The following is a 26,364-nucleotide window of genomic DNA, read 5'->3' as shown; positions in this document are numbered from 1 at the left end:
TTCATTATAATTCATTTAATATATACATTCTTATTACACACACAAATCATATACTTACATACAAATATACAAATAATATATGACATACTGAGTACAAATATATATATACAAAGTATGTTATTGTAACAATATACGGTAAAATATTAATATACCACAATATTTACGGATACAGAGAAAATTTCGTAGAAGAGCTGTATGCCGTAATTATTTTATAATTTGATCATGCATTCTGCCAATCTTTATATATGTTTAACTATATAAAAAAGTAATCAATACGCAGTCTTTAAACTTTACACGAATTCCATGTACACAATCACGCCTCGGCAACCGCTCCATTCAGATCATGTATTAAGGGCTCAATATATTCTTGCAGTGATAACATATGACCTGTATTACAATCACTCGTTCCTATCATACTGATTACGAGGGGTAGCCTATTGATGTGCACCACCTACGGAAAGAAAAAAAATGTATATATAACAGTAGGTGTCATTATAAGCAGGATAATATAAGATACATCACAAAATCTATTAAACCTTTTCCTAGTGTTTTTTTTTTTTTCTTTTAATATGAGGAAGGATCAGACACTACGATTACATGACCGACATTTCTAGAGTTTCGTCTGTTATACAGGAATGAGGAATTTGCGATAATTTTAATACATGGAGTTGGCAACTGTGCAGAGTTTCAGCCACCTGCCACCTACAGCGCTATTATGCTGCCAATATGACTTGAGCCGTGGCAAAAATGCGAACTAAAGCTCACATCCACGCGTTGAGCCAAGAAGGGTTGAGCTGTTGCTGAGCGAGAGAACCTTGCAGCCGTCTACGCTATTGCCAGATTTAACAAAAGAGTCACTTTTCAGTTTTACTCAGTTGTAATAAAGATGAATGAGACGAAATGTTTCCTACAGTAACAAAATTGCTGTACTAAAACGTGAAAATAAATTCAATGGAGAATGCGAAACGCTTAGAAAAATTCTTCACGAAATAGGGTTTCGATTTGTGAAATTCAAAAACCGTAGACATTTTTTAATCGAAAGGAATGACATGCAAGCAAAAAGGGCGCACTATCTCAGAAAAAATTAGAGCATACAGGAAAGCGAACATACCAGTATTTTATTTGGATGAAACTTTTGTTCATCAGAACTGTGCAGTAGCCAAATGTTGGCAAGAGGAGGGGGGTTGATGGTGTGTTTACCTGTGAAAGTGTTGGCCAAAGGTGGATAATTGTGCACGCAGGAGGTGAAACAGGCTTCGTTCAAGGCGCGTTTTTCATATTTAAAGTTACAACCAAAAGTGGCGATTATCACAATGAGATGAACGGAGATAATTTTCTTGTGGTTAAGGGAACAACTCATACCAAGTCCCCCCCCCCCCCAAAGTGTCGTATGCATGGACAATGCCTCGTACCACAGCATAGTTTTGAACAAACCACCGACAACAGCTTCTCGAAAGCACGAAATTCAAGAATGGCTGCGTGCTAATAATGTGCCATTCGATAATGAATTAACGAAAAGTGAGTTGTTGTGTTTGATGAAAAGAAACTATTCAGGGCCAGAATACGTTGTGGACGATATTTTGAAAGAATATGGACATGAGGTTCTGAGGCTTCCGCTATATCATTGTGATTTATCACCCATTGAACTCATTTGGGGGATAATAAAGAAAAGAGTTGAAGAACGGAACTTGGAGAAGTCTGCTTCGAAAATATAGGGCATAACTCGGGATGTAGTTTCATTCGTTACTGTGCAAGAGTGGAAAAAATGTTGCGAACATGTACAAAAGAATGAACTAGAATATTGGGAAAGAGATGGTCTCATGGAGCAGGAAGTTGAAAGGCTAGTTATCGAAGTGACTGAAGTTTGTCTTCTTCGGAAAGAGATAACTCGGACAGTGAAGAAGAAGGCATAAGTGGCGTTATCTCTTTCCCACCGTCACCAAATCATTAATCTAATATTAGCCATATTATCAATCGGTAATTGTATTGTGTTTGTATTTATGTATGTAAATAACCTGTGGTTTCAGATGGCAGTCAGAGAGGGGGCCTGCCCCTAAATAAAACTTCCCGTGATATTTTGTTTTGTAAATATTATGTATATATGTAAATACCATCCGCGAGGGAAAAGACGCGTAGCCACCTCCACGTGATGTTTCCTGGGTAATGCTAAGAGCTACGTTTCAAAACTATTCTATGTAGATTTGTAGAATTGTAATCATCGTTCCTTTATACGCACTAGAAAAGCTCAATTTGTAAGCTTAAGAACACATATCAAGAAACTATCGTACAGAATTCACACGTTCTGTACTTACCGCAAAATTCACGTTCCGAAATGCGGCAACATTGCTCTACGGATGACGAAAGAGAGTGAAATTCTTTCAGCCGATAGCAGCGCTTGGATGTGGCATCTCTATAGTTGTAGGTAAACACAAATGGCGACTCGTTTGGAAAACTGGTCTCGCGAAGAAATCCGCTCAGTTATTCGATGTCTATGGACGAAACATATAAACATGTGGATGAAATATACCGGCAGCTAGTAGTGGTTTACGGAGAGCCTGTAATATCTCGTCGGAATGTCGCAGAATGGTGTCGAAAGTTTGCAGCTAGTAGAGGAAACATAACCTACGAGGAGCACAGTGGCCGACCCAACATGGCATCAACAGATTTTAACACAGTTCGCGTGAAGGAACTGATTCAGGACAACAGAATGATCACGGTACGACATCTGATGGCAGAATTGGGAATGTCGTTCGAAAGCGTTCGTCACATTAAGAACGATATTTTGCAGCACCAGAGGTAAAATACTTCGTGACAGCGTGACTGAACACGCAAGGACAAGATTTCTACTAGGGATGGCCAGAAAGTTCCGGTTCCAGCGGAACCGGTTCCGCGAGGAACCGGTTCTTGGAGACCCGATTTTCAGAACCGGTTCCAGACCTGGATCCGAAGAACCGATTCCAGACCTGGATCCGAAGAACCGGTTCTAGACCTGGATCCGAAAAACCGGTTCCAGACCTGGATCCGAAAAACCAGTTCTGGAACCAGATCTTCTAGAACCGAATCCGTTCAGACCCGAAAACCGGTTCCACCAGGAACCGGTTCTGGCCATCCCTAATTTTTACCAGGAGGGAATCTTCAAACTCATTCCACGATGTGACAAGTGCCTGAACCAATATGAAGACTATGTCGAAAATAAACCAAATGTATGTAGTATCTGTTGGCTGTATTAGTTGTATGAAATAATATATACACGTTTCAATGAGGGCTTTGTAACTTTACTTTCTGATCACCCATCATACATTCCTTAACAAACGTTCAAGACTCAAGAAATATTCTTACTTCTTACATAAAAAAAAAAAAAAAAAAAACCTCATTTAATATTCGTACATTGATTAGTTCGTCTAGCACCTTTAGATACATAAAGTATTGCTGCTTTTACGTTAAATGTTTAAAAAATGACCAAGAGATTATACAGAACTAGCTAAAATGCCCATTTTTCACATGGGAAGAATAAATTTATGGAAAATTTTCTAAAAGGCTGCAGTATATGTCCGCTTATCTTTAATGAGTTTATATTCCAAGCTTCGTTTTCCTAACATGGGGAGTTCATCAGATACTCTACTTTTGACAATTTTAAACCTCAACGCTCTCCCATAGGATACACATTTTAATGAAAGTAGAATGACAAAAATCCAACATGATCCAGTGCTAGGTATGTTCGAAAACTTATTTCAATAGTTTTCCCGGGATGAATGCAAAGTCGATTTGAACAGTATTCCCAAAAAACATTTTATAAAAATGGATTTTCGGTTTAAATAAATTTTTTTTAGATGACATACGGATAGATGTAAGTCTGTGTAGCCTTAATGTCCTTATGCAACAATGCGCTTATGAAGAACGGGACCTAAAGCTTAATGTTTTTTTTTTTTTTTTTTTTTTTTTTTTTAATCCGATTTGGTGAGTGCGAGTTTCCTTTTAATTAGAAGAACTGATTTTCAACACACTGTTAACAACGCAACCCAACAACATAACTTAGTATTCACAGAGAAAATACAACAGATTGTGTTTCTACCTCCTGTCTAGCCGGAACTCTACACCTTATAATTAATTATATTTTGTTTTAGCATCTTAGCCTCCATTTGTCAACATCGTCTTCATCATATTGCAATTTCAATCGAACGTGATATACTGATGTCAGGAACAGAAGCTATTGTGAACTAAGAAAAGCAGAATATACTGATGTCCGGAACAGAAGCTATTGTGAACTAATAAAAGCAGAATATACTGATGTCCGGAACAGAAGCTATTGTGAACTAATAAAAGCAGAATATACTGATGTCCGGAACAGAAGCTATTGTGAACTAATAAAAGCAGAATATACTGATGTCCGGAACAGAAGCTATTGTGAACTAATAAAAGCAGAATATACTGATGTCCGGAACAGAAGCTATTGTGAACTAATAAAAGCAAAATATACTGATGTCAGGAACAGAAGCTATTGTGAACTAATAAAAGCAGAATATACTGATGTCCGGAACAGAAGCTATTGTGAACTAATAAAAGCAGAATATACTGATGTCCGGAAGAAGCTATTGTGAACTAATAAAAGCAGAATATACTGATGTCCGGAACAGAAGCTATTGTGAACTAATAAAAGCATAATATACTGATGTCCGGAACAGAAGCTATTGAGAACTAATAAAAGCAGAATATACTGATGTTAGGAACAAGCTATTGTGAACTAATAAAAGCAGATTATACTGATGTTAGGAACAGAGGCTATTGTGAACTAATAGAAGCAGAATATACTGATGTCCGGAACAGAAGCTATTGTGAACTAGCTGTGTGCTCTCAGTAGCGTCGTGGCAGTGGTTGAAGATGGACGTTCCTATTTCAGCCCCCGTCGCATGTGAAGTGTGAGCAGTGATAAAGTTTTTGAATGCACAGGGCATAGCATCAATCGAAATCCATCGTTAGCTATGCCAGGTCCATGGGCCTAACAGCATGAGCAAGCCGTTCCAGCAGATTTTCCGCTCCTTATTGCACACCACTGTCACGGAGTGCCTGTTGATCAAGAAGTTTTTGTTGAAGCAACTGACCCTAGAGCACAAAGCAAGGCGCACAGGGTCAGCATTGACATTTTTGCAACGATACAGCTGACGATGAATTTCAATCGGTGCTATGCCCTGTGCATTCAAAAACTTTATCACTGCTCGCACTTCACACGCGGCGGGAGCTGGAATAGGATCGCCAATCTTCAATCACTGCCACGACGCTACTGAGAGAATTAGGGAAGTTCTGCTGGCGCATGCGACATGTTAGGACCTTACTCTCTCACGTATACGCAGTCGCTTCGCGCAACATACGGTTTCCTAGCTATGGGACGCGTGGGAAACTTCCTTTCTGGATGCGCCTCTTAATTGAAGGATAAAAACGAAATCCACATTGTCTGTTAGATCATAACGGAGAAACGGGTGAATCGTTTTAAATGATTTTTTTGAGCACAGTTAGTATTTATCTTGAACGGCGCTTCTAATTCATTTGGATTAAAATGCGTATTCTAAGGGAGGGGATCTGATTCAATATTCCTATACAAACATGATATGTACATTTTTGCAGGAAAAGACATTCACAACCTCTTGAATTAAATTTAAAATACTTTCACCTCACTGGTGACAATGAAATATACACTAAGAAATGAGGAATTTTAATTACGCCATTGTCAACTTTTTCCAGCATACATCACAGTGTAAACCAACTACCAGAGTGAAAAATCAGAAAATGATATATCATGTTTCGCCATCACCATATAAATTTAATTCATAAGGTTGAAGTTTGCTTTCCTGAAAGAATAATATCATATTTTGCCATTCTCGTACAGATATATAAACTATATGTTTTTATTGAAATAAATGTTTTGATTAGCCTGACCCCCCTTCCTTGGAGTGACAGTAATTAAATAAGTCACTGATGAAGATGTCAGTTTCCATTGAAAATTTCAGCATTACTACATAAATGTTTAGATGCATTCTTGAGTTAAAATTAACAGTTATAATCAAGTTCCAGTTTAACTCCTAGGAATTAAGAAACTGCATAATGTATACGGTTTACCTAACATTGTTAGGGTCATTAGGTTCAGAAGACTCAAGTAGGCAGGTCATGTAGCCAGAATGGAAGAAAATAAGACGCCTTTCAAAATTTTAACAGGAAACCTAATCTGAAAAAGACTATTAGGAAGACCTACGCGCAGATGAAAGGACACTATTAAGATGGATCTCGTAGGAATAGAAATACAAAGTAGAAACTGGACCCAGCTGGCTAAGGACAGAAGTCAATGGAATGCTCTTTTGAACGCGGCATTGAACCTTTGGATGGAGCTAGTTGGTAAGTTTAATTCTTTCAGTAGTTATTCCCATATACCGTTTACAACTGCAGGGGAAAAAATTGCCCACCCTATCCTTGCTCGGCTTTGTAACACCGAGTACTTACATTAGGTAAACGGGCTAGAACCCTTAGAAAAGATTAACAGTGAAAGTCACGTACCTGATAGGAGGAATACATGCATATGATGATTTTGTTCTTGCCTAGTCCTAATTTCCCTCCTTGGTCAGTCGCCATTGTGAACGTAGAGAGAAAACTGGGTCGTAATGCAAGCTCTGGGGCTTCGTCAGTAGTGGCTGCAATAGAAGAAAACAAATCCAATTTAACTTTCAGGGAATTTTAATATATGTTTTGTATTTATCTAAGCGCATGCATCCATCTATCGCAATCTCCAGAAATTCTTCCCTCCTTCCTCCATTACCAGCTAATTACCCCTCCTTACATAGCTTTTTTTCTTTCTTCTTTATTTTCAAAGATTCTTTAAAGACCATATACTCGCAACAGTACATAAGATATTTTAGTCTTTTGGTTTGAAGTAAGATCTTAAAAGATCAAAACAAATTCACATTTACTGATGAATGTTATATAGGATGCATATTTACTACTTAACAATATGAAGAAATCTTGTTTTCACATTCCTGTGTTATTATTATTATTATTATTGTTATGTTTTGGTCAAAAAGCTTGTCTGTATTAAAGATCTGGTAATTACCTTTGACTCCAAATTATTATTTAATAAACATCTGGAATGCACAGTTTCTAAAGCTAGAAGAAACTTAGGAATCATAAAATAGATTTCTTAACATTTTTCCTCTTTGAAAACCTGCTTAATTCTATACTATGCTAACGTAAGAAGTCATCTTGAATATTGTACACATACTAGTATTTGGAATAAAGGAGCCCAGCACTTTTAAAAAGATATCGAAGTAGTTCAAAACTTGTTTCTATCATCGTTAAGATGGAAACTCAAACTTTTTATCAGAGAAAACTCAGGATGAAATTAGGCACCTGTTTGGTCTACTAAAACTATCTTTATTTGATATAAAATTACTCCATAATGTTTTGACTGGTAAATTGCCATTAATTGAGGCTGTTAGTCTTGGTGTCCCTAACAGGTCAATAAGAAATTTTAGGATTTTCGAATATAATTAATTCTATTTTTAGTGACGCTTTGGTATATAAACGTCTGTCAAATGCCAATAATTATTTACATATTATAGATGTCTTTACTCCTGGTTTTCCTTCTATTCAAAGGAAGTTTATAACCTACCATTTATCATAAACTTTTTTTTTATTATTTTTTGTGTTTTAATTACATTGGTTCCTATTTATCTTGTCTTATTATTGTTCGTACATGGCTGTATCTCTTATAATTTGATTGTAATTTTGGGGCCGCGGTGGCTCAGTGGTAGTGTTCATCTCTGGTGCTTGGGGACCCGAGTTCGATCCCAGCCCCCGCCAAGTGAACTTTGTGGTGGACAAACACAGTGTGGGTGGGTTTCCTCGGGGTTCTCTCGTTTCCTCCCACTTTCTTCATTCCACCATTTCATTCATTACTCATCATTACCCTCTCCTTTAGCCTAAGCGGCATAACCGTGAAACGTAAAACTCAGATTTCATTTCATTTTTTGATCACAATTTCAGTAATGTTTTACTTAATATGTGTTATTATGTTATTCTAACGTATGTTTTTATTTTGATATTATTACATGCATGTTTCTTTTGTTATTTTTGTACTATCCTTGAACATTGTAATTGACCGAGAGTCTGTAATTCGCTGATTATCAATAATAATAACAATGAATATTATTATTTTAAACAAACTGTTTCCATGTTTCTCTCGCCCCTTCTTCAGTATGTGTTATTCCATTGAGCCACTAGATTTAGGATATGACTCGAAAGATTTTCATTTTAGGAAATCCTGTAACTCGAATGAAATACCTTTTAAAATGGAAACCTATCATATTTCATGCCACACTTCCAAGTTACATAGAACAAACATGCTAAAATATTCCTCTTGGAACAACTGTTTCTAGGTAGGAAAGTGATTTGTCAAATGTTTGTGTGCTAGGAATAAACCCCAATTATACTGGTAATTATTAAATGTCAAAACTGGAGGAAGTCCAGTCTTCACTTTTCTATCTAGTAACAGTTCTTCAAGAGGAACATTTTAGAACATTTGTACTACTTGGAAGTGTGGAATGAAATGGTACCGTTTTTCATTTAAAAGGTGTTTTAATTGAGTTATGGGATTTTCCAAAATGAAAAATCCCTTCATCAAGTCATACATTTGAAAGTGCAGTGGAATAATACATACCGAAGAAGGGGGCAAGACGACTTGAAACAGCATGTGTTTTAAAATGACATAGGGACATTAAGGTAAGATATCTTTTCTTTTTAAAATTTCGCATTTTTTGGTTTTGCACGGATAAGAATACAAGGCATTAAAAAAAGTGGGTGACCATATTTCTAAACATGATTATACATTCATTGTCGTCAGACTTTGGAGGGCGATCGTCAGTTGGGATGGTTCCAGGAGTAGCCATCAAGTGGGAGCAGAGGAGATCAGTGTGTTCTTGCGGAATCACAAGCAGAATTCTCCCTCTTTTGCGTGGTGTTCGTCGGACAGTAAAGATCTCTGAAATAAGCGCCGAGTAGGAGACGATCAAAAGCCAGCTAGCGAAGATGACCAGACCAGACTATTTCTCAGGAAGGAGAAGGGAACAATAATTTCTACTGGCCAATATAAATAACCTTTTTTCTTTTCTTTTTTTTTTTTTTTTTTTCAACAATGATCTGGGCCCTCAGCTCTTTGTAACTTTTCAGATTGTAACTTTGTTGCTGTTCTTGTTGTTGTTGCTATATTTCATACACAAATCATTCTTCCAGCATGATATTTATATCCTTTGGTATTTTTCTGACCCTAGCGATTGTGTGTGACAGGTAGAAGTTGCACAAATAACTCTCAATACTGGGACAAGTGTTGCCTCGTACTTGCAAGGATACGGTGGTTACACTACTTCATTTCCCAACATTTTGTTGACTCCCTAGTTCTCTGACACCTTTCCCACAACGCACAACATTACACACACCGAACGGAAAAAAGGCCTTGTGTTCACTCCTAACAATAAATATCCTCCGCGGTCACACTCCACCATTGCGGTCATAGACTGCGCACATGAGAGTCTCAACTTCACCACCCGTAATCCTATGAACGTAAATACAACTTCTCGTTAAAATAAATAAATTACTGTGTTTTATACTTCCTTATGCAACACCTAAGAATGACATAACCTACTATTTTAACATGCTCCCGAACCACGATCTGGGGTTCACGGTGGCTCAATAGTAGAACGTTTATCCCTGGTGTGTAGGGTTTCTGGTTCGATCTCCGATCAAGTAAGTTTGTGGTGGACAAGACTGTGTCCGTGGGTTTTCTCGGGGATACTTCCGTTTCCTCTCACATTCTCATTTTACCAATGCTTCGATGATCATTCACTTGCCTTAATCGTCTGCCTTCCTTACTCTAAAGGGCATGGGAGGGGCGCGGTGTCTCAGTGGTAGAGCGTTCACCTCCAATATTTGGGGTCCCTGGTTCGATTTCAGCTCACGCCGTGTGGACTTTGTGGTGGACAAACACCGTGCTCGTGGGTTCTCCCGTTTCCTCCCACTTTCTTCACTCCACCATTTCATTCATTTCTCATAATCACCGTCTCCTTTAGCCTAACCAGCATAACTGTGGGACGTAAAACTTAAAGAGTTTTCTAAAGGGCATAACCGTGGCATGTTAAAGTGAAATATTTCTTTTCTTTTTCATCCGCAACTTGAATCCGGTGAAGTTGGCGAGTGCACCGATCAACCCTTGGGACCGCGGTGGTTCAGTGTATTTTACGGAAGACAAGGCTCTTCTCACGAGCGGACACAATTTATAATGAGATACAAATGTGGGTACAAAGAACATTAGGGAACTTTCCAGTAAGAAGGCACATTACGTAAGATTTACACTTTTCCCAGTATTTTATAGTGATTTAAATACGAATACTAGCTTTCGAGCACCAAATATGGTAAAAAGTAACATGAGAGTTTTGTACAGACACAAATCTTGGGGGAGTTGTGCGTCAAACTCGGGCAAATTATACTTAATTTTAAATCTATTTAATATCTCTGTTTTGTAAAAACTATGCATATTTACAGAATAACAGGCACAAAAAAAAAAAAAAAAAATCACAAATATAAAAATTGCTTTATCGTCGCGCTAAAGAAATAATACTTCACGGCATAATTAAATTAACAAATAATCTCTGTGCAAAACTTGAGAAGTGCATTAATGCACGTTGTTCCTTGTTGATGTTGAGCTGCACAGTCATTTCTAAGCTCGCGCACATCTGCTAACCAGCTGCCCTGACTCTCGGACCTAAAGCGTTTTCACCAAAATTCGTATTTTGCAATACCTCAAAATATTACAATTTTTACCCCTGCGTCATCCGCAAGCGCGCTTTGATTGGCTCTTACAGTTCCTCGTTCTTAGTACACTGCGTGTGACTCCTGTTATTTCAAGTCTCCCACAGCTTCAGAGATAAGTTAGATTCAATGAACGATTGTAGTCTATGAATTAAGAAGTAAGAAAAAGCTTGTCCCAACAGTCCAGCTTCACTAAAATAAAAATAATATTTAAAATAACATAAAAATAAAACTATTACAAATGATGGAGCGCACATGTCTAGTGCGGTGGATCTCTGATTCGATCCCAACTCGCGCCGACTGGACTTTGGGCTGGGCGAACACTGTGTGCGTAGGCTTTATTGGGAGTTCTCATGTTTCATTCTACTTTCTTAATTTCGACCATCTCGCTCATTATCACAGTCTCCCTTAGGCTCGGAGCATAATCGTGGGATATTTCAAAAAAATACAGAATAGCTGTTCCCCACCACACTATTCCGGCTCCAAGAGAATGGGTTACAGGATCACGCCACCAGTCTCAGAAAATAAATAATTAAAAAAAAATAGATATATGCTTTTAGAAAGAAATTGAATGTTATTTTTGCACAATATGCCCTTCAGAAGTGTACCCTACTATACTTTTTTAGCTTCTTTCATACAAAGGATAACAGCCTAGTTGCTGACGTCCCCAAGAATCCCCTCAATCAATTCTTTCATAAGAAGAATAAAATAAAATGCTACCAAAAATGTATAAACCGTTAACCATGGTAAAGTCGTAGATTATTTCTAAGGTTCGTGGCCCTATGAATGTACAAGGTCCATTCAATGAATAAGGAAAAAGTTGTATTAACCCGAGAAAGCCCATGCTAATTTTACCTTTAAAAGGCCCAGGGGGCGCCTCTGAGGCTCCCTGAACTCACCGCGACCATTTGTATTTCCCGTCATTAATAGGAAAGGCTAGTCACTACTTTGCTATGAAATCATTTGTCAATGGTAATAAACAATGAACAGTATCAAATAATTAGAAAGGTACATACTTCAATAGGAGTCTCAGAGGCACCCCTTGTGCCTTTACGTTAGTATAAAAAATAACACTGCTTTTTGAGGTAAAGTAAAAAAAAAAAATCTTAGGAAACGCAATTAGAGGGTGTATTTCAACGAGATAGAAGAATTCTAGAGCGCAGGGCACGGGACGAAATATCTATTAAGAATAATGGCATTAAAAACTGACCAGGGTGCCTCCGAGGCACCCCTTGGGCCTTTGCGTCAATATAAAAAACAACCCTATTTTTTTCTGAAGTAAAATAAGAAAACGTATGAACAACTCAATCAGGGGGGCATATTCCAAAGAGACAGGAGAATTCTAGAGCGGAAGACACGCGACGAAACATCTATTAAGAATAATTTCATTAAAAGTGGACCAGGGTGCCTCTGAGGCACCCCCTGGACTTTTTCGGGTTAAAAGAAAAAAAATACGAAACTTCGACAAAGTTTGTGCTTCTTTGTTATTTTTTGGGTCGTGTACTAGAACTATTATCAGGTGAGCCTGGCATGCCAGACGGGCCAGACCATGAAATAATATTAATGCCGTTGATCTGTGCACAACGATACCAGGCTTTTCAATGCTACTATATTTATATATAGGAAATCACCACGAAAAAATATCGGAGGTTTCGTGAAGCTGTGAAAAAGGAACATTTCAATTATCCAATAGGTAGAAATAAGAAAATCATATGGAAATTACACCAATTGTTACATGAACATACATTCTACTCTAAATATAACTAAATGGGTAATTATCTCGTTGCAATATTTTAGTGTTTTCGTACGTAGCTCACCAGTACTAAGCAACGACCTTAAGGAAAGTGTGAAAAGGATTTGCACCAGAAAAATCAGTGTTTGTACAATTATTTGCCTACAATTAGTGTAAAGTGAATTGATACACCTAAATAAATTATTTATGTCTTTAAAATCACTACTCTATACAACTTTTTAATGAATATGATGAAATTAGTTTATTTTTTGTTCCATTTTGTAGATATATAAACACTTTTTGCGCTAACTGTATATTGTTTGCTATAATTATTTTTAGACAACAAGCAGGAAAGGATGAAACACAGAAAAGTCTCCATTCAACCACCCTACTGTGGAGACAAAAGGCCCTCCAACCCTCCACACCTTATTTCCTTATGCTATTTTGACAAGTGGAAGTAGCAATGCCACAAAAATATAGGAGGTTTCGTTAAAATATACGAAATATAGGAGTTTATGAGAAGAGACGCAAATATAGAGGAAAAATAGGAAATATAGGAGCATTGGAAAGCCTGCGATAATTTTGATTTGGAAAATGTCCCAATACGGTTTGAAGGATTGAAATCTGATCTTTTCACGTTGTTAAAGGTTCATTACATTGTTTGGGACATTCAAATTAGTAATTTAGTAAGAAGAATAGTCAAAAATAATAGCTTGAAATGCTTCAGTCGCGATATTCTTGAGTTCTTTTAGCCTCCAATCTTCTCATTACAAGGGCACATTTTACGTAAATAATGAGCATTCACGAGAATGTTTTCGAATACATGTTTTAATTATGATAACATTTATTATTACAAGTCAATCTTTTTGTGTCTTCAACACAGACCGCCAGGGTGTCTACTGATACTGGAAATACTTGAATTATACTGGAATTTAATTTTGATACTGGAAATACTGGAATTTTGATTCACATACTGGAAAAATCATGAAACTGGTAATTTGTCAGCAATACTTTTTTTTTTTTTTTTTGATAATTGTTTTATTAGTCTTAGGCTAGTTTTAGACGGAAGCATTTATCGTAGCATTTCTCGTAGCAGACGTGCTGCCAAAAATTTCATATAATATTCTATGGCATCAAAAGTATATGGTGCTTTTAAACGGTAGCATTTTGATCAGCATCTGTCGTAACGTAGCAAACAAATCACTGGAGAAGAGCGCAATTATGGCTCCGAAATTAAGCGTGACGAAGCTACAGCTATAGTAATTGTAACAATAGTTCTCGCCGTCATATTAAAGAACGAAAATCACAAAGAAGTACGTGGGCAAAGAGTATCCCTATTCCAACTCATTTTTCTTTAATACAATTCAATTTCCCACACAAAACAAAGAGCATGGACATTTGGCACAAAATCTTTCGCTTTTTTTTAACACACCACGGCGCTGCAATCGGACCAGAAATGCTGGGGAAAATGCTACGAAATAGAGCAGGTTCTATCGACAAGAAATGCCATAGGATATGCCATGGCATGGGAAATGCTATAGCATTTGCTGCTTTACACGGTAGGATATCGATGATACGATTTTTGCTACGAGAAATGCTACGATAAATGCTTCCGTCTAAAAGTAGCCTTAGAAACAATTTTGTATCTATTGAGATTGTAAATGTTTCCAAAGCAAAACTTGAATACATTTTGTAATTAGACATTTAAAGCAATGGATAGAGTGGAGGGCTGTGGAGAGGAGTTGGGAGGCCTTTTAAAAATATTAAAATTCATTGTATTTCAAAAAAATCAAGGTTAACTAAATTTATTAAAAATAAAATATTCTTTTGATGGTAAAACAATTACAAACCAGAAATCATCAAGAGTGTGATTATTCCTAAAGAACTTTTAAAAAATCATTATATGAGGTACTGGAATTTTGCTGATAGTTATACTGAATATACTGGAACTTTGAGAATGAAACTCACTAGACACCCTGACCGCCTATTGCTCTTATATGCTACTTTGCTGTATTGCTGTGATGAATTGAGGCACTGCTGTATAACCTCATCCACGCGCTAGCGAGGATAAATATGTATGTCGCATCGTACAAATGCACTACGTGGATGCAAAATAAAATGAAATGAAATTCAGTTTAACATCCCTCGATTATGTGTTTTAGGCTAAGCGAGAAATGATTAAAGCAAGTAAATGATGATGTAAGATCCGGTGGAATCACAAAGTGGGAGGAAACGGGAGTACCCCGAGAAAACTCACGCTTGATTATGTACGAGATTCCTGTAGAATGTAAGGATGTAGCCAATATATGCCTCTGAATTGAATATTGTTGTAGCCCATAGTAAGTGATATGTTGACTCAAGTCTACCGATCAGCCTGCGTACAACGGATTGAGCGATTGTATGTAGCAGTTGTCATTACTTTCAGTGTAAAAACTGGTAATGTAATTCATTTGGTCTAGTTGAATGAGTTACCTATGGTAATTAAAACTAACCTCATTGGAGCATAATCAATCTTAATAAACTACTATATATTTAAAAAAAACTGATGTATGTGTCTCCTTCTTTTCTGCTTAGAGCTGCTAGTGCATTAATATAGAACATGCAAGGACTACGGGAACCACGATGAGGCGACTTTGATACTAGCGTTGCATCCTGGGAAATAAACTAAAACTTATTCTAATTTATTCTGACATGTATCTTAGGTTACGAGGACATTTCATTAGATGGAAAGTGTGACAGTAATAGAACAAAGCTAATACGTGTGTTTCTGCGTCACGAACAACTGTGTATACCTGAAATAAAAGAAAAAAAAATAAATACAGCATGCATGTAAATGCGTCAAGAATGAAGTTGTAAAATGGCGTGCGTGCTAACTAGTCAAAAACGGGAGTAGAGTTAAGCACAAGGTCCCGTCTCATATAGCCTCAGTGCTGGAAAAGGTCACTCAACCTTCAAATCAAAAGTACAGTCAGAGGAACAAGCATGGTCTTATCCCACGCCGAACTATTTACATTAACTTCCTAACTCAGCACTGGTTGAACTTTTACTGTGGTTGGGATTAAGTTATAGCTTTACAATCTGGATCTATGATCAAACTAAGAAACTAACTAACTCTGTGGCCTATGGACCCGGAGGTTCAATGCCGCGTTCACAAAAGCTCTCCACTGACTTCTATCCTTAACCAATTGGATCCAGTTTCTACTTTGTATTCCTATCTCTGCGAGATCCATCTTAATATTGTCCTCCCATCTGCGCCTAGGTCTTCCTAATGGTCGTTTTCCGATTGGTCTTCCAGTCAAGACTTTGAAAGCGTTTCTACTTTCTTCCATTCTAGCTACATGACCTGCCCACCTAAGCCTCCTAGACTTGATGACCCTAACAACGTTGGATAAACCGTATAAATTATGTAGTTCCTCGTTATGAAGTTTCCGCCATTCCCCATTCCCATTCCTCTTGGGTCCGAATATTCGTCTCAGGATTTTGTTCTCAAATACTTTCAGTCTATGTTCTTCCCTCAGAGTAAGCGACCATGTTTCGCAACCATACATAAGAACAGGCATGATTATCGTTTTATATATTTTAAGCTTCACAATACTCGATAAAATTCACGACGACAAGAGATATTGAACCAAATAGTAACACGAATTCTCTGCTTTTAGTCGACATTTAACTTCTTCGTGGATATGATTTTCGTCTGTTAATATTGATCTTAGATATTTGAAAGTATCCACTTTATCAAAAGTAATATTTAATATTTTAAAGTATTCATAATTTACTGTATTACGGTCCCGACGCACTTCCATGTATTTAGTTTTCTCTACGATCAAACTACACTAAATAATCAGTCAAATTCACAAACTAATTACCCCAATTATTCTCTCTCTCTCTCTCTCCTGGAGATCGGTTACCTGCAACGTTAATCAATTTGGTATAAGTGAATGAATGGAGAAAGAAAAATCATTCCTCACCTTTGACGACAGGCACTCCATCTCTATCAGTCACTAATATACAGTGAAGACCATCCACTCTGTAAATACAAATTTAAACGAAAACGTTATTTTTCCATTATAAATATAGGTATAATGTATAAACTCACCAGTTATTTCTACTTTTAATTTTAGCGATAATTTTGGCTAATGAAATTGACAATACAACACACTATTTTGAGCTTATACATGCAATATTGTGTTCCTCGCGTAATGTAACTTTATTGTATCAACAATTTGATTTACCTGCAGAATCAAACCACAAATGTTCATTGCTGTTAGGCTCAAAAATCTGTATCAATGTAAAATTGATGTAGACGTGAACATATACTGTTTACTGTTGTAACCCATTTCATTTTTTTTTTCTTTCTTACTTTAATGTTATCTTGGTTCGAGATACAGGTCTATTCCTCAGATTAACCTGAGTAGTAAAGTAGATTATATTCTTTACCGATGTCATAGGAACAAGTTCCGAAAGGTATCACCAGAGGCCGCAAAATGCATATTAATTTAGCAAAATTCATGAGCATTTAGTAACAAAATTTATTTATTTTGCTTTGTAAGCTTCATTAATAACGCTCTTTCTTTTTTAAAATCATCCTTTTAGATTTCCACGGAAGGGGAAGGGAGAGGTTGGCTTACAATCGAATAAATACGGTATTTTAACACAAAGTGGTCTCCATTACAAGAAATTTTTTACGGTAACGAAAGTTTCAAACGAAGAGCTATATAAATGCAACGAATTTTCATTATTAAGTTTTGTTAGCTCATCATATCAACTGGATACACATTCTGAGAAATAGAAATAGTCACATGTGAATTATCTACAGTTACCAAGGAAGATACCAGAAAGTATCGAAATTGTACAGTTCATTATCTTCTGACGCAATAAAGAACAGAATAAGTGAAAGCTTTACTTCTTACACACTGTTGCAAATATGATATGCGCCACCCTAAATTAGGTATACTAAAAGCATACTCATTCCATGTCAAATCATCAAGGGGAACTCGACTATCAGGTATATTTTTGATATTTTCACCAAACATTACCTTTCTAATGACGTGCTGACAAAGATTACCAGACTTTTTCATCTACCGCATCTTGGATTTAGACTCAGTTTTCTTCACTACCGCACGTCAAAACGTTTGCTATGGTGTAGAATACGTGCTGCTATACGGTTACTATGAAAGATAGGAAGTTGCGATTTGTGCTATCTGAAAGCAGAGGTATTAGTCTTTCACAAAACATATACAAAAGCAGGATAATGATTTGGTAGAAGGATTTTCAAGATCTCGAATGCAGCCATCAAAAGCACAAAATTTATCAATTTCGATAGCCTGTAAAAATTGAAAATACTTGAAAGCACAGAATAGGGTTTTCTGCATAAGGCTAGAAGAGTCTTCAGAAATGATGAAATAAAACTGAAGTTGGAATTCCTTCATGCCAATTTCTGGGTCCGGAAATCAAATATTTGGAAAAATTTTAAATTTCTCAAAAGGGGAGCAGAAAGAAATTTAGAATTTTGATTCTTGATACTTGTAGTAGTTCTGAATAGAAACTGTGGATTTTATTCTGTGGATATTTTGCACAAATACACGATTAACAGGTTCTCAAAATCCATATACACTTTTTTTTTAACTCAATACTGCAAAATGTCTGGAGCAATGTGCATCGGACAAAAAAGTAAGAAATAAAGGGTAATATTAATGGAGGGGAAAATTCACTTAGGATGAAATTAGCCCCCTCGCTCACACTCTGGAGGAGGGATGAAGGCAACTTTGAAAACTTAAACGGGGAACCAAAAAATTTTTTTTTTTAAATTACAGATTCGGATTTTAAAGGAAAAACTAAGTATTTTATTCGAAACCTTTTTTTTTTTTTTTTTTCGATTCGTGATAGATAGCGCTAACTAGTTTCAGTAAGGTTTCTTCAATGGAGCCCCCCACGTTTCAGTCTAGAATAAATTGTGATAAATAGTACCATTCTTTCGCCTTAAACATTTTCTCGACTCGTGAAAAAAGTGAAATTAAATCTACGTCCTATGATTATGCCGACTAACCTAAGGAGACGGTGATGATAAGAAATGAATGAAATGGTGGAATGAATAAAGTGGGAGAAAACGGGAAAATCCCGAGAAATCCCACGCACACTGTGTTTGTCCACCACAAAGTGCACTTGGCGCGAGCTGGGATCGAACCAAGGACCCGATGCACCAGATGCGACTCGTGGAAGGTCGCGTGAAAGATGGCTCTTCGTGCGGCGTGAATTAGATAATTCAAAACGTGGTCGTGTATAAGTAGTTAGGTGTAGTCTGCGATGGTAATCATAGTTGGCAACAAGCACTTCATCGGCTGCATCTCTCCGTAGTCATAAAACTAGGCAAAACTAGTTCGAAAACAATAAATGAACGTAATTCAAAATAAATGAAACAACTCAACGAATGTAGAAGAAATATCCAATAGAATGTGGTGTCAGTAGTATTAAAAATAAGAAATAAAAAACAGTTCAATACAAAATAAACGAACGAAGCGACTGACAAACGAATTTCTTGATTAACAATTAACATTTTTCTCAATTAAAGAAGTGTGTGAAAAAAAATCAGCCTGTGAAGTACCGTCGGCGTGGACTACAGAGAGACATGCAGCTCATACAATGATTGGCACCCAACTACGATTACCACCTCACACTCTATCTGCACTGTTACACCTGAATTCTATGAATTCACGCCGAATACAGAGCTAACTTACATGCCACCTATCAGAACTCGAGAAAAAGTTTAAGGCAAAAGATTAGTACTATTAACGCAGATTTGTTCTGGAATGAAAAGTGAGGACTCCCAACAGAAGAAACCTTACTGAAACTAGTTTTCAATTATTACAGTAGCATCTGTCACGAATTGGGGGAAAAAAAAAGTTTCGAATAGAATTTACTAATTTTTATCTGTAGAATCCGAATACAACGGTAACGTGTACTTATATTGTTCATTTTTCATTTAGGACAAAAAATGTTATTTCATATGGCACTAGCCACATAATAGAAGAAGAAATGTTATAGTGAATCATGAGTAATGTTTTGTAAATGTTTATTTTTCAGTTGCTAGGTAGAATTGTTTATTTATCCGTTGTCATGACACTGATTTCGTTACCGAGGAAACAATTTGTATATAAAGAGCCAGATATAACGAACCAAGACGCCAGGTAAGGTTGACATATGCTACAGAATTGTAAAGTAAATTACATTTATAGTGAAATATAGAGTATTTGATGGATTTTAAAGCTGGTGTATAATTATATAAAAGATTTTCGTAAAAATAGTCACTATATCTGAAAATTCTTAAGCGAACTTCGAAACTGCAATATAAAAAATGGGGATTCCCATTAAAGTTTCCAAAGGTGCCCCCCACTCTAATCCCAGGGGGCTGGGAGGGTGGCAAGGGGGTTAATTCTATCACAGACGAGTTTTCTCCAAAACATTAACTTTAATTCGGACATCTTTGTCATCCGATGCTTATTTCTCCAGACAGCCTCAAGTTAAGTAAAATCTTTTCAGTTTTACGTCCCACGATTATGCTGGCGAGGTTAAAGGAGAGGGTGATGATAGGAAATGAATGAAGAAAGTGGGAAGAAACGGGAGAACCACCGAGAAAAACCACGCACATGGTGTTTGTCCAAGCCTCACGTTAAAAAAAAAAAAAAACGCATAAAACTGTTTTGGGAGCATAAAAATCGTGCATCTGTGCAAACCACAAAATGAAATCTAGTTTCTATTCAGAACTAGTAGGAGTATCCAGGACAAATAAATAAAAATAAGAAATAAAACAACAAAAAAAAAGTTCCTGCTACCCTTTTTAATAAATTTGACTTTTAAAATTTGAATTAAAAAAAAAAAAAAAAAAAACTTTTGATTTTTGGAGCCAAAGTTGCTGTGAAGGAGTTTGAACTACAACTATATATTTTCCCATATCCGAAAACCTTTCTAGCCACAGTCTTATGCAGAAAACCCCACCCTGTGATTTCAAGTACTTTTGATTTTACAGGCTTTCGAAATTGGTAAATTTTATACGGCGGAGTCCGGTAGTACTTTCGCAACAATTTTTATAGAGATAGTTGGTGAGTACTTCAAATTATATGCCCGTAACCAAACTCCCTCTATAAAAATTGTTCCGAAAGTACCACAGGATTGTGAAACACGTATTTTTGGATAGCACACACATTAATTCCTAAGTGAAGTGTTAACCCAACTACGGTAGGTCCCACACTGTTGGAGCTATGGACCTTTAAATTCAATTTTTTCATGTTTTCGGCACCCTATAACTCCGAAAGGAAGCATTTATGCACCCAGGTTGGTCTATACTTTGTATCTTATCTTGGTGTCAGGTATCACCTTCCAAACGTTGTCAGTGTTGTTTTGAAACACCCTGTATATGCACTCTTACCTTGAGCTAAAAGTATATATTCAATATGTGTCCCATAACACTCATACGAAAACATTTTACCTCAGGTAAGAGTATATATATTCAATATGTATCATATAGCATCTACAATTAAATATTTTACCTATACATTGCTTATACTTCAAACAGACGGAAATCGGATGTTTAAAGTAAGTGGAAATTTTGATCTAAATTTTTGAATGTAGCGAAGAAAATTAATAAATCACTTTTAAAACTATTTTTAACCCTTTAGAGACAGCTACACGGAGTGGACAGGTGAGATCTTATAGGCTTCGTTTGCGTAACTAAGTCATTCAATCCAAAATCGTACGCTTGGATGGTTTTTCTTATTTTTCGTCTCTAAAGGGTTAAAATATTTTCTTTGATTATATTACAATCACTACAAATCCAAGGACATGTAAGCTTCGTACCTAAGACACAAATCTTTGTTGAAGTATTTCATACTAAGAAATTACATACTGAAATTTTTCTCATATTTAAATATATTACACTGAAATTTCATTTATACCTTGAAATTTCATTTTTTGCTTATAGAAAGGATACAAAATCGTAAAAGTGTGGTCTATACTACCTATGTTTTCTATGTCTGAGGTCCTACATTCAGTTCGTTGTGGGGCCAGAAGCTCCACGTAAAATATAAAATACTTCTGATATAAAGCTGTTTACTTAAACTCTCAGTAACAAATAACAAATAACAAATAATAATAATAATAATAATAATAATAATAATAATAATAATAATAATAATAAACCAGACTAGGAAAAATACTCACTTCGACAGAAGTTTATGAAGATACTTCTTCATTTCCTGCAAAATATAAAAAACATATTTCAAAAAGGTGACCATATTCAGTTTCACACACGAATACAAATACATTTTAAAGAGAAAAAATTCACTTACTACTTCAAACATATCAATTTCTGTCCCTGGTGACTATGAACACGTTTTACACATGGTCCTTCGAGGCCGAGTGACTAACGCTTGTATTTTCTGTCGATTCGGGTTGAATTCCCGCTGGGAGGTACTTACCGCCAATACAAACCGAAGTAGCGGTTCGAATCCCACTTTAAACAAAAAGTCCCTTTCAAATAAGAAGAGTGCTGGAAAAGACGTTAAAGTAAAAGCAAATCCAATCAATCTAATTTATATCTATCTAAAGTATTAAAAAATAAATCACGTATCTTAACATATTTTTCATTTTTATTAAGATCGCATCATTTCTACATACATCCAAATTTCTGACATCTCTATTGAAGCTAGCAGTCTCTTACAATGAATATTCAGATGCAAAATGTACATGTTAGTTCTGTGAAGTTACTCCGAACTATTAAAACTTGATTTTAAATAATGCACATTACCTTGAAGGAAGTGTGAATCTTCAGATATCCATAATACTTCTTCTTTCTTGTGAGACTAATAAATATTTATATTTATGTGCATAACATCAAAATAACTACGAACCAGCTTCTTTAAACGTGCTGGTCTATTTTATTCACTGTTGCCAGATACCAATTCTCGCCTGTTGCCATAAAGTTGTATACAAAATCACCAAAATCTTATACACTTGGACAAAGTATCAGTTTAATACTTCCGCAATTTTCCTCTGGAGATTTACGCATGCAGTTTCAAGAGTTAAAAAAAAAAAAAAAAAAATTCTATAGTTTCCTTAGTGTGACAAATGTAATCTATTATTTTTTATTAATTTTCGAAAGAACTAGAAGTACTAGCAGAATACACGTTCTTCGCACGGGAAGAATGTGTTTCATTTTGGACATAAAAGAGTGAATTTGGATTTAAACGGCATCGGAAGTGTCACTGTTCGTATCAGCGGCCCCGAAAACTAGGGATTCCACTTTAATATAGGTTACTTTTGATCATTTTTAAATACCTCCAATAAGTTGCACCATCAAAGTGAAATGATAAGAGCCGTCGCAGATCCGAACCTCATCTATGTTGAAAATTTGATCGAGATCGCTGTCGGGTGGTTCAAGCACTCCGAAGTCACAAACACTGTGACTTCCATTTTTTTATATATCAGGGTGTCTACTGATACTGGAATTTAATGTTGATACTGGAAATACACTGGAATTTTGATTCACATACTGGAAAAAATATGAAATATACAAATATTATTCTTTACAATTTACCCTCTAATTTTTAATTCCAGAAGTCCAGGGTAATAACAATCTTGCAAATATAACTAGAATACAGTTGGTTGGTTTTGAGTTTTACGTCCCGTTCAACAGCGAGGCTATATGAGACGTGGACCTACTGATTAACGTGGAATCCGAACCACATAAGCTCCCACCGGGAATATAACTAGAATACAGTAGAATAATACACAATTATTTAAGTTATAATATTATACTTAATAATACATTTATATAATACAAATTTAATGCTCTTGGCTCATTGTTTCAGGCCTCTGAGCAGGGTGTCTACTGGCCATGAAAGTCATGAATTGAGGTTGTCGGTCAAAGGAAAGTAATGAAATTGAGCTTCAGATCATGAAAAAAGTGCTTTTATGCAACATCAATAAGATCTTTTTTTAATTTTATTTCTACTTTAATTCTCTATGAATAGAATAGAATTAAGTGTACTCCTTTTAAGACTGAGGTGCTTTGCTGTTATTTATCTCTGATTTAGCAGGTCAGAACTTTCATTTTCTGGTTGATTTATGAGAGTGTACTCTTTTTAGTCCAAATATTTCTTATCACCCTAAATTTGATCTACCTGGGCATGTCCCAGCAGTAGCCAGAATATTTTATGAGTAATTAAAGCTCATCTGCATTCTTACTGTGACAATCTTACGTGTTTTATTAGATTTTCAGTTCTTTAAAAGAAAATGAAATGTTATTTCAATAAATTGAAGAATTGCAGATAAAACTTTGGAATGCATGACAATTGAAGAAAGAAACAAGCATACAACTTAATCATGATGTTCACAGGCACATACCACAGCTACGCACATGATATTGTTCCTTGGACTTGGTCCTACACTTGTTGGAAAATGATTCGTGTACTGCTCTGGGAACTGAGTCAGATGAATTGATTCCAATGAATGTTCTAGTCAAAGTAAAAACTTGCCAAATCATCTACAGCAATCTGTTTCGTTTTCACTCGAGCAGACAGTACTACCAAATAGAAAGTTTATACGTAAAATACGATGTGAAACATTTTTCGTGAAAGAATGGCAGTGTGAATATAGGCCTAAGTAAATACTGTCAGTGCACAGCATACTGAATTGAATCTTGAGTGACAGTGAAAGTATTGTATGTATAAATTGAGTGTTCTTCCACTAGACTTGTTTACGCGTATAACCCCGTAGCTGACGCGCTTGTTCTCTACGGACGGAACTCCCCGCTTCCGCTCCGGCCCACCTAGCACAAGTCGGTTGTTTATGCACTAGTTCTTATGCTATAAGTTATGTCCACACTATTTACTGAGCCCTTCTGAAGGCAATCTGTAAGTAGTAATGGAGCTTCACATTTAGCGGATGCTCTGCTAAAAGAAATACAGAGTTCTAACCTAACCTAAAAAAGTAAGAAATGTGTCAAAATTTGGTAGAACCGCCTGCACGAATAATGTCTGTGTTTCTTGGCAAGGTTCTAGAACACAGGTCCCCCTTCTCATTTAGCTGTAATAAACAAAGAAAGCAACGTGCCCTGCGGGGCTCCAACCCGCCTTCATTCGCTAAGGCTCGCTCGGCAATACTATGTAAATTAAAGGATTGAGTATAGCCCGCTCCCCCCCAGGGATTTTTAACGAATCATAGTGATTCTAGCGATTCATATTAGTTCATAATGAATCGGAATCACATGTTATAAAGATTTAAAATGTAAATCTTGTGGTAAGGAAGCTTTAGTATAATGATAATAATAAGTAGTAGTAGTAGTGGTCAGTGGCGTATTTAGGGGGGGGGGGGGCTTCCGGGCTTAAGCCCCCCCCGAAATCTTACTTACTATAGTGAAGTAGGTACCGGTATATGAAATAGCTTTCAGAATTTTCACATTTTCAGGCAAAGACCCCCCCACCCCCCGAAACTAAGTAAAGCCCCTCCCGAAACAAAATCGTAAATACGCCACTGGTAGTGGTAGTAGTACTAGTGGTGTTGGTGACGACTCTTCCAGTTCCGGCGACAAAGAACTGGGGGGAGCGGGCTATACACAAGCCTAAATTAAATATTAAATTTTGGTACGCTACTAATCTATATAGAGGGACCTGCGTTCTAGAACCTTCCTGTGTTTCTTATATCTATTGATGGTAAGTACTCAGTTCCACCTATATTTTCTTTGCAACTTCCAGTAACGCAAAGTACTAACCTAACCTAAGTAATACTGAATAAGTGGACATCCTTGAATGTAAGGGAACAGATTATGTTGAACACATTATATGCAAGACATTCAAATATATTAATATTCGTTGAAATACTCTTGGGCAGAATTGTAAATTTTCTTCGTTTTTTTTTTTTTTTTTTTCGTAACTTACATTCTATTTTAACGCAGCAGTAAATTTAGGTTCTTGTGAAAATAAGCGTGCGCACTTACGGTACTTTCTTTCTTACTAATTTGACAGCCTCTTACAGGTAAACAAGCACACAATCAATCACATTAAATGGAAGAAGCTTATGTATTTAAGATTATATATCGAATTACTTACTTCTGCCATCACAAACAATTAATTTTGCTTAAATTATTATTATTTTAAATATGTTTACATGGACAGGCAAATTAACAATGAACTTTTTCTTCTTCTTCTTCTCTAAGACCACCAACGGTGAAATTGATCACTCAGCCATACGACATGTAGGCTACAAATGTAGACATTATCTTATGTGTACTACACAAAGGAGGACTAGTAAAATGAAAATGAAAATCAAATCTTTAAGCTTCAAGTTCCACCAGGCCGTTAGCCAGCCCAAAAAAGTAGAGGGGCCCGATCCAACCATATTATAGTTCATCACCATAGTTCATTTGCAAGCCTACCGTGAAAATTTCAGGAGGGCAGCAAAACTTTAGGGCAGCCGCACTAGACCCTCCTGGATACGGGCTTGCGTTCCACGCATATGCCGGCTGGGCTAAAGGAGACGGCGATGATGAGAAATGAATGAAATAGTGGTTGAATAAAGTTGGAGGAAACGAAAGAACCCCGAGAAATCCCACGCAGAGTGTGTTTGTCCACCACAGGGTGCGAGCTGGAATGTAAAATGATAACTAATTTGTTCATAATTAAAGGTTACAATCAGGAAAGAAAACATCAATATAGGAAAAGGTTAAAATCGGGAGAGAATTTCATATAGTGAAAGAGAGCTAAAACTCAAATAAACAGAACAAAAAGTTGGAGGAAATT

The 26,364-nt window shown here is 36.4% G+C and overlaps 1 protein-coding gene across 1 annotated transcript; it reads right to left on the bottom strand.

Annotated features, from left to right (window-relative positions):
* Positions 1-25,796, bottom strand: LOC145686788 (ragulator complex protein LAMTOR3-B-like). Its single transcript, XM_081760446.1, has 5 exons — positions 25,675-25,796; positions 21,788-21,822; positions 16,543-16,601; positions 6,544-6,677; positions 1-451 (listed from the first exon to the last, which is right to left on the bottom strand). The coding sequence occupies exons 1-5, from the start codon at positions 25,681-25,683 to the stop codon at positions 314-316; spliced, it is 375 nt and encodes a 124-aa protein (XP_081616572.1). The 5' UTR covers positions 25,684-25,796; the 3' UTR covers positions 1-313.
* Positions 25,797-26,364: the final 568 nt, after the last annotated feature.

Source organism: Thermobia domestica, chromosome 5 (assembly GCF_964235325.1).
Source record: "Thermobia domestica chromosome 5, izTheDome1.hap1.1, whole genome shotgun sequence".
In the NCBI taxonomy this organism is placed as follows: Eukaryota; Metazoa; Arthropoda; class Insecta; order Zygentoma; family Lepismatidae; genus Thermobia; species Thermobia domestica.
Note: the sequence above shows the minus strand (reverse complement) of the source record. Positions and strands in the feature narration are given on the sequence as shown.